This window comes from Neodiprion pinetum, chromosome 5, assembly GCF_021155775.2.
Source record: "Neodiprion pinetum isolate iyNeoPine1 chromosome 5, iyNeoPine1.2, whole genome shotgun sequence".
Taxonomy (NCBI): domain Eukaryota; kingdom Metazoa; phylum Arthropoda; class Insecta; order Hymenoptera; family Diprionidae; genus Neodiprion; species Neodiprion pinetum.
In genome coordinates, this window is record NC_060236.1 from 2,772,479 (window position 1) to 2,781,778 (window position 9,300).

At 39.0% G+C, this 9,300-nt stretch overlaps 2 protein-coding genes across 3 annotated transcripts in view; one reads left to right on the forward strand and one right to left on the reverse strand.

Annotated features, from left to right (window-relative positions):
* Positions 1 to 3,678: 3,678 nt before the first annotated feature.
* Positions 3,679 to 9,300, reverse strand: part of LOC124218445 (luciferin 4-monooxygenase-like) — a 41,248-nt gene continuing 35,626 nt past the window's right edge. The window contains exon 8 of the mRNA XM_069136765.1: positions 3,679 to 5,710. Within this exon, the coding sequence (XP_068992866.1) occupies positions 5,688 to 5,710 (23 nt within the window). The 3' untranslated portion in view covers positions 3,679 to 5,687. The remainder of the gene's footprint in view (positions 5,711 to 9,300) is intronic.
* On the forward strand, positions 5,865 to 9,068 carry LOC124218443 (carboxylic ester hydrolase-like). Of its 2 annotated transcripts, none has more exons than XM_046624915.1 (8): positions 5,865 to 6,097; positions 6,170 to 6,464; positions 7,037 to 7,234; positions 7,339 to 7,517; positions 7,657 to 7,825; positions 7,931 to 8,266; positions 8,354 to 8,474; positions 8,657 to 9,068. In XM_046624915.1, exons 1-8 carry the CDS (start codon positions 5,894 to 5,896, stop codon positions 8,829 to 8,831), a joined length of 1,677 nt encoding a protein of 558 aa, XP_046480871.1. In that variant the 5' UTR covers positions 5,865 to 5,893; the 3' UTR covers positions 8,832 to 9,068. The 2 variants fall into 2 exon arrangements, with proteins under 2 accessions (XP_046480871.1, XP_068992864.1); XM_069136763.1 differs by having other exon boundaries at positions 7,037 to 7,180.

The following is a 9,300-nucleotide window of genomic DNA, read 5'->3' on the forward strand; positions in this document are numbered from 1 at the left end:
TTTTTCGACCAAAAATTTTAGGTCTCAGATTTGATTCGTACAACCCTTTCCCGACTGATTGGACCCTCAGGAACTCAGAAAACGCAGCGAAATGAGCGTAGGACCAACAGGAGAGAAACGGCGAGCAAAAATGCACCTGCTGAAAAACGTCGAAAACACAGGTTCACGTTTTTCGGCTGCAACTTTTGATGCGTTGATCGCAGCGTATTGGGACTGCGCCCAATCGATTTCTCTCGCGAAATTACGTCCGAGTAGTGCCACAATTAATTTATTCCAGCACTTTTCAAAATCGCGAAAATTTTCGCAAAAAATGCAAAGGGGTTAGCCTTACTTTTTCTTCATTTTTCGACCAAAAATTTTAGGTCTCAGATTTGATTCGTACAACCTTTTCCCGACTGATTGGACCCTCAGGAACTCAGAAAACGCAGCGAAATGAGCGTAGGACCAACAGGAGAGAAACGGCGAGCAAAAATGCACCTGCTGAAAAACGTCGAAAACACAGGTTCACGTTTTTCGGCTGCAACTTTTGATGCGTTGATCGCAGCGTATTGGGACTGCGCCCAATCGATTTCTCTCGCAAAATTACGTCCGAATAGTGCCACAATTAATTTATCCCCGCACTTTTCAAAATCGCGAAAATTTTCGCAAAAAATGCAAAGGGGTTAGCCTTACTTTTTCTTCATTTTTCGACCAAAAATTTTAGGTCTCAGATTTGATTTGTACAACCCTTTCCCGACTAATTGGACCCTCAGGAACTCAGAAAACGCAGCGAAATGAGCGTAGGACCAACAGGAGAGAAACGGCGAGCAAAAATGCACCTGCTGAAAAATGTCGAAAACACAGGTTCACGTTTTTCGGCTGTATCTTCTGATGCGTTGATCGCAGCGTATTGGGACTGCGCCCAATCGATTTCTCTCGCGAAATTACGTCCGAATAGTGCCACAATTAATTTATCCCCGCATTTTTCAAAATCGCGAAAATTTTCGCAAAAAATGCAAAGGGGTTAGCCTTACTTTTTCTTCATTTTTCGACCAAAAATTTTAGGTCTCAGATTTGATTCGTACAACCCTTTCCCGACTGATTGGACCCTCAGGAACTCAGAAAACGCAGCGAAATGAGCGTAGGACCAACAGGAGAGAAACGGCGAGCAAAAATGCACCTGCTGAAAAACGTCGAAAACACAGGTTCACGTTTTTCGGCTGCAACTTTTGATGCGTTGATCGCAGCGTATTGGGACTGCGCCCAATCGATTTCTCTCGCAAAATTACGTCCGAATAGTGCCACAATTAATTTATCCCCGCACTTTTCAAAATCGCGAAAATTTTCGCAAAAAATGCAAAGGGGTTAGCCTTACTTTTTCTTCATTTTTCGACCAAAAATTTTAGGTCTCAGATTTGATTTGTACAACCCTTTCCCGACTAATTGGACCCTCAGGAACTCAGAAAACGCAGCGAAATGAGCGTAGGACCAACAGGAGAGAAACGGCGAGCAAAAATGCACCTGCTGAAAAATGTCGAAAACACAGGTTCACGTTTTTCGGCTGTATCTTTTGATGCGTTGATCGCAGCGTATTGGGACTGCGCCCAATCGATTTCTCTCGCGAAATTACGTCCGAGTAGTGCCACAATTAATTTATCCCCGCACTTTTCAAAATCGCGAAAATTTTCGCAAAAAATGCAAAGGGGTTAGCCTTACTTTTTTCCTCATTTTTCGACTGAAAATTTGAGGTCTCAGATTTGATTTGTACAACCCTTTCCCGACTAATTGTACCCTCAGGAACTCAGAAAACGCAGCGAAATAAGCGTAGGACCAACAGGAGAGAAACGGCGAGCAAAAATGCACCTGCTGAAAAATGTCGACAACACAGGTTCACGTTTTTCGGCTGTATCTTTTGATGCGTTGATCGCAGCGTATTGGGACTGCGCCCAATCGATTTCTCTCGCGAAATTACGTCCGAGTAGTGCCACAATTAATTTATTCCAGCACTTTTCAAAATCGCGAAAATTTTCGCAAAAAATGCAAAGGGGTTAGCCTTACTTTTTCTTCATTTTTCGACTGAAAATTTTAGGTCTCAGATTTGATTCGTACAACCCTTTCCCGACTGATTGGACCCTCAGGAACTCAGAAAACGCAGCGAAATGAGCGTAGGACCAACAGGAGAGAAACGGCGAGCAAAAATGCACCTGCTGAAAAACGTCGAAAACACAGGTTCACGTTTTTCGGCTGCAACTTTTGATGCGTTGATCGCAGCGTATTGGGACTGCGCCCAATCGATTTCTCTCGCAAAATTACGTCCGAATAGTGCCACAATTAATTTATCCCCGCACTTTTCAAAATCGCGAAAATTTTCGCAAAAAATGCAAAGGGGTTAGCCTTACTTTTTCTTCATTTATTGACTAAAAATTTTAGGTCTCAGATTTGATTTGTACAACCCTTTCCCGACTAATTGGACCCTCAGGAACTCAGAAAACGCAGCGAAATGAGCGTAGGACCAACAGGAGAGAAACGGCGAGCAAAAATGCACCTGCTGAAAAATGTCGACAACACAGGTTCACGTTTTTCGGCTGTATCTTTTGATGCGTTGATCGCAGCGTATTGGGACTGCGCCCAATCGATTTCTCTCGCGAAATTACGTCCGAGTAGTGCCACAATTAATTTATTCCAGCACTTTTCAAAATCGCGAAAATTTTCGCAAAAAATGCAAAGGGGTTAGCCTTACTTTTTTTTCATTTTTCGACCAAAAATTTTAGGTCTCAGATTTGATTCGTACAACCCTTTCCCGACTGATTGGACCCTCAGGAACTCAGAAAACGCAGCGAAATGAGCGTAGGACCAACAGGAGAGAAACGGCGAGCAAAAATGCACCTGCTGAAAAACGTCGAAAACACAGGTTCACGTTTTTCGGCTGCAACTTTTGATGCGTTGATCGCAGCGTATTGGGACTGCGCCCAATCGATTTCTCTCGCAAAATTACGTCCGAATAGTGCCACAATTAATTTATCCCCGCACTTTTCAAAATCGCGAAAATTTTCGCAAAAAATGCAAAGGGGTTAGCCTTACTTTTTTCCTCATTTTTCGACTGAAAATTTGAGGTCTCAGATTTGATTTGTACAACCCTTTCCCGACTAATTGGACCCTCAGGAACTAAGAAAACGCAGCGAAATGAGCGTAGGACCAACAGGAGACAAACGGCGAGCAAAAATGCACCTGCTAAAAAATGTCGAAAACACAGGTTCACGTTTTTCGGCTGTAACTTTTGATGCGTTGATCGCATTGTATTGGGACTGCGCCCAATCGATTTCTCTCGCAGAATTACGTCGGAATAGTGCACCAGAGAATTGTTCCCAGCATTATTGAAAATCGTCAGAATCCTGACCCAAAATCCAAAGGCTTTCCTCATATTTTGATATTCGGAATTAACGAGTTTCTATCTGAGAAACGAATCAGACAACGTTGAGTGCAAAAACAAAAGCGGTGAAACCGTTGTACGACCTAAGGCTGCGGTAATTCGGCGAAATTTCACGCTCCCGCCTGAAATTTCGATTACAGCCGAATGAATACAATCGGCCCCGAGTAGACTGTAAATTGAACCCTAAGTGTTGCAAAAAAGTATTCAGAGCATCGTACGTCCAGCAGATCAGAATATAACGAATATAATATCCTGAAGTTCCACTTCACATTTATTTCAATCCAGCTTACATAAAACAGTTACAATACAGCATCATATGTAATATATTGTATCTTGCAGAGGTGCGTAGCATCTGTTTGCAGGCCGCAACTTAAACTACACTTATAGCAAATTCAGATAGTAGCTATCTCATCTGACATTTTTCATATCTTCCTTCAAATAGTGTATATTGGATCTCTTATATCATATTATATAAAAATCAGTTTTCTCATATAATATTCAATCACACTTTTGCAACACCTTTTATCTTACAACTTGTTAAATTACTACACACTCAGACCCGAAGACTTGTACTAGAATTAAGGAATATTGAATACACTGACACTGAACTGAGACTGAATCTCTGTAGCTATCCCAGTGAACACATGACCTCCATATGACGTCATAGATAGGTCACATAGAGATCATCGACTTTTTACATAGATATGACATAAAAATGACTTTATTGATGACTCTGATATGATGTCATGTAGTATGACATCATTATGACATAGTGCTGACATAAAATTTGACTTTTATATGACGTCATGATTGTGACTTAAATATTACGTAAATATTATGTCTTATCCCTATCACATGTGTGACGTCGCATCAAAGTCATAAATTTATATATTATTTACGTAAGAAATAAATCATACAATTACATAAATTACAAGTCATATTCTGACGTCAAAAGGATATCATAATACCGTCATATTCTTACGTAAGAAACAACTCATACTTTTACGTAAAATTGATGTACGATGAACGTCATACTTAAGCATCAGCTTCCGGTCATTCTTTTACATACGAGTGACATAATACTAATGTCACGACGGTATAAAAAAAAACGATCAACGATACTTTTCTATTTATGTTCTATGTTGTATCATGTATTGATTTAATAATTCATAAGTGGAATTTCATATGACATTTCTTAATTTTTACTTTTATATTTAGTGTCCAAATTTAACTTACCGCAAATTCTCTTTAAATGCAAACATTAAATATATTTTTAACATTGAAAATATTAGGATATTGTCATAAATAAAATATATAAACTAATTTTAAAATTAATTATTATATTGTAATAGAGGTACAGTAACAAAATAATCACTATTTATAAATGAAAAATATAAACATTTTGACTTTACAAGTTCTGTTGTAACAGTTATATTATTATAAGCATTCTTAAATACTTTTTATCACTATGACATCAGAGTTATGTCATCGAGACGTCAGGTAAGTTATAATCATGTCAGCCAGACGTCACAATTTTGTAAGCAACTTCACATCACTATTTTACCTCAAATTTAAGTCATCTTGACGTCAGCTAAATAACAAGTACGTCAGCTGGACGTCATATTTTTGTAAGCTTCCGGTACCGACTTTACTTCTCTATGACATCAGAGTTATGTCATTTTGACGTCAGTTAAGTCATAATGATGTCAATTGGAGGTCATATTTACGTCATTTATCTTACGTAAGAATCTTACGTCAGGAAGTGGGAAATTATGAGTCATATGTGACTCATATATGACTCACATCTTACGTAAATCATGACGTGACATGACGTCATTCTGACATCAGTTTGACATAATTGTGTTCACTGGGTATGAATTTGTCATTTTTCGACTTCACATCTTGAAAAATCCCGTGCAAATTTTACGTATTTCGGCCGTAACTTCTGATCCGTAGTTAGCATCGGGACGAAACCGCGCGCAATCGATTCTCTGGTAAAATCATGCTGATATAGTATATTAAAAAATTTATCCTAGCATTATTTGAAATCGACCAATTTCCGATGGAATGAACCAATACATGAATTATACCAAACGCATACATTCATTCGTTTCTTAAAATCATTCTCTGGGCGTCTCTTTCTCTATCCACAATTTTATCTTTCAATTCGATCTTGTAATTTCATTGTGCTGAACCATGCTGTAGGATGATCGGTGATTGTCATTGTCAGGAGAAGCGTGTAACATTATTTCCCAGCCTCAAGAATTAGAGTATTTGGTCACCCTGCCATTCGAATTCCACCTGAAACAATTTTAAACGGCTGAATTATTATACTAACGCAAATAATTTTGACCCACTTGCACACTTTTAGACTCACAACTGTGCTTCGCTCGAGTATATAAACAAGACACAGTTTTTAGGAATGTAAACCCGACTCCGTGCCATTGCACAATTACTTTTCGCGGAACGATTCGGGTTTTGACGATGAAGTCATTGTTTTTAGTTCTGTTGATTTTTCGATTCTGTAACTGTAATCCAAGTGAAAATACAAATGAATCAGCACCAAAAGTTGTTACGTCTCTGGGCCCGATCGAAGGTCACTATCAAATGTCAAGCGAAGGTCACCGAATTGAGGCTTACGAAGGGATTCCGTACGCGATACCACCAATTGGAAATTTAAGATTCGAGGTAGTGGTTTAATAAGAATCAAACTTTTTGTATAAAAGTTATAACATTACGCTGTGATGTTTGGTTTTACAGATTGCAAAGCCGATCTCGTCATGGACGGGTGTTATGATGGCGAAAGAACCCGGACCAATGTGCCTTCAGTACGGCAGGGAAATGAAAAGTACTGTTCAGAAAATTAGGGGTTCCGAAAACTGTCTCTACTTGAACGTTTACACACGATCTACATCTTCTCCACATGGTTCGCCGGTTATATTTTTTATCAACGGAAATTCATTTATGACAGGCGCGGGTTCGGATTTTGGACCCGAGTACTTACTCAATCAGGATGTAATTCTTGTGACGTCAGACTCCAGAAGTGGAATACTGGGTACGTTGGAACTTGTATGCGTGATGTTATAGGATGCATATTCCCAACCAAAAGTGAGTCTCGGTGAGAATATTGAACACTTAGGGATCCGGTAAGAATTTTTGAAAAATGAATCAAAAGTCCTGAATTTTTTTATATGTTTTCGTAAATGGTTATACATAACACTGAAGAAGTTTCAGAAGCATGGAACGAAGTTTTCATAAGTGGAACGTTAGAAAATTTTGGAAATCGAAATTATTCAAAACGGTGAAAAATTCCAAAAAAATTCATAAGTATTCAGAAAAATCAATGCGTTCATTCTACGAGAAATAAAAATAATTTCATTAAAGATTTGTCACACGCATTATTGTTTAAACAATTTATCAACAACTTTTTGGAATTATTTTCATTGTTGTTATTCAAAACGAATTATCTTATCAACTTGATTATGATTGATTTTCTTTCACATTTTTATCTCATCCCGAAGTGTTCAATATTCTCACTGAGACTCACTTTTGGTTGGGAATATACGTCGCATAAAACTTTAAGCTCTTTCGACCTGCAATGTTTCATATCTGCGTATATTTTATAAGGATTCTTAAGTACGGAAGACCACATTGTTCCCGGAAACATGGGAATGAAGGATCAAGTTATCGCACTGCGTTGGGTCAAGAAGAACATTGGCTCTTTCGGTGGAGACCCTTCAAGGATTACGATTGTAGGACATAGTTCCGGAGGTATTTCCGCACAATATTTCTACTTGACAAACATCACTGCGGGCATGTTCCAAAGTAGGTTTCCATTTATTGCCAATGACCACTCGCTTAACGTACCCATACTCAACTCATCAGCTGACCATATTATCGTTTTGGATACTACATGCCGATATTTTCAGGGGGAATGTCAATCAGCGGCACTGTACTGCAGCCTCAGGCTCTTATCGAAAAACCTCTTTCAAAAGCAAAGAGAGTTGCAGCCCTTGTGGGATGTCCAACTGGCAAAATCCGATCCATGGTCGATTGTTTGAAAGCCCAGCCTGCGGACAAGATTGTGCTTACTATAAAAGACTTTGAAGTAAGTGGCGCAGAATGCTATTTACGGTCATTATCGCGATTAGAATACCAAAGTAACGTAGCGCAAAGTTTACTGGGTATCGTAAACAATGCCTTCCCACGTCGTACAATTTGTTCATCTAAGTCCATTACGATCCTAGCTATTCCAAGGCGTTTATTCAACCGTTTTTGGACCAGTTGTTGAGAAGGGGCATGGTGATTTCAAAATGATCGATCGACCACCCATGGAATCACTTGCTCTTGGCTTCGTACAGGACCTACCGTGGTATTGTGTTGGTGTTGAAGATGATGGCCTAATCACATCAGCTGGTGAGATGCGGTCAATTACCGTGTGTTATTAAGTGACCTTTCAGGTAAAACGAGCCGTTGTTGTTAGAAAAAAATTATCGTGGTTGTGAATCTACCTTTATTCAGGACTCCTCAACAATCCTCTGCAACTGTACCTATTCGATATGAACTTTGGGAAAATCGCACCTTCTTTGCTGGGCTACAATGACACCGTGCCAGAGAGCAAGAAACCCGAAGTTACCCGACTTATAAAAGAAAAATATTTTAATAAAAGACCAATCGATTTATTGAGCGCAAGAGAGGTCACAAAAATAATAACCGATTGGTTGTATGGTATCGGTAACGAGAAGGCGGCAAGGATGCATGCACGAGCCATTCGAAGTCCCGTCCGTTCTTGCTTGTTCACGTACAAAGGATCTCACAGTATCACCGAAATCTTGACCGGCAACACCATGAACTACGGTAATTTGAAAGCAAATTTGAAATTTGAGAATTATGGCGATATGAAATTACATCGTTACTTTCTAAACCTAACTAAACGTGTTCTAGGAGTTTCCCAATACGACGATCTTGCTTATTTATTTCCGTTATTCTTTACACCAACATCTCAACAAGATCTAAAAATGCAGAAGATAATGACCAATTTCTGGGTATCGTATGCCACCAATGGGTAAGTGAGATATCTTTCCGTAGTAACGATTAAATCTCTACCGGAGATCCCAGCGTTTCAAATTTTGCAGCACGCTTACGTATACGTGCATTTATTACATAAGAAGAATACTTTGCGATAAGATGAAAGTCGGAAAAAAAGACCCACAATAAAAACGATAAGAAAATTAAATTTACTTGCAGTACGGCGGATATGAGTGTCGAGTGGTCCAACCTGAATCCATGCCAGACGGAGTATCGCTATCTTCAAATCGCTGGACCGGATAAAATTTACATGAACGGCAGCACAAACTTCGGGAATAAGGAGTTCTGGGAGACGATTGATCTTCAAGAGAACACCCTGCCATACGTTAACTGAATGCGTATTCGAAATGATCGAGAACTCTGTCATCACAAATACTATTCATAATACAATGAATATAAGGCCCAGAGATCCTATCCGGATAAATTATCGCCGATTCATAAATTATAATATAGAAAGTATTTGATGACTCTCCAGATTATAGTTGCATGTAATCATAAGTTGATCGCAATTGTTTTTAAGATATATTGTACTCGAATAGCCAAGGATCTGAGAAAATATATGAAAAAATACACGAGACAAACGCTTTTTTATTTCATGCTGGTACACGTAACGTTAGTTTATATGGGTTGTATACCCTTACACAGATTACCAGATTCTGAACTTCTCTCAAATGAATAACGTCAAGCTGATAATATAAGATACGGTCAGAATCTGAAAGGCTACGTCTGCACGGAGAGAAGCAATTTTGTGGAGAAGAAACTGAAAGACTGTTCATTTTCCAGTCAATATTTTACAATAGCCC

Bases quoted from the DNA above. Each gene is read 5' to 3' on its own strand.
- LOC124218443 (XM_046624915.1), top strand. From the start codon at position 5,894: ATGAAGTCATTGTTTTTAGTTCTGTTGATTTTTCGATTCTGTAACTGT. The intron at 6,465-7,036 runs GTACGTTGGAAC...ATATTTTATAAG, and splicing joins CTCCAGAAGTGGAATACTGG to GATTCTTAAGTACGGAAGAC. The intron at 7,518-7,656 runs GTAAGTGGCGCA...TTACGATCCTAG, and splicing joins TTACTATAAAAGACTTTGAA to CTATTCCAAGGCGTTTATTC.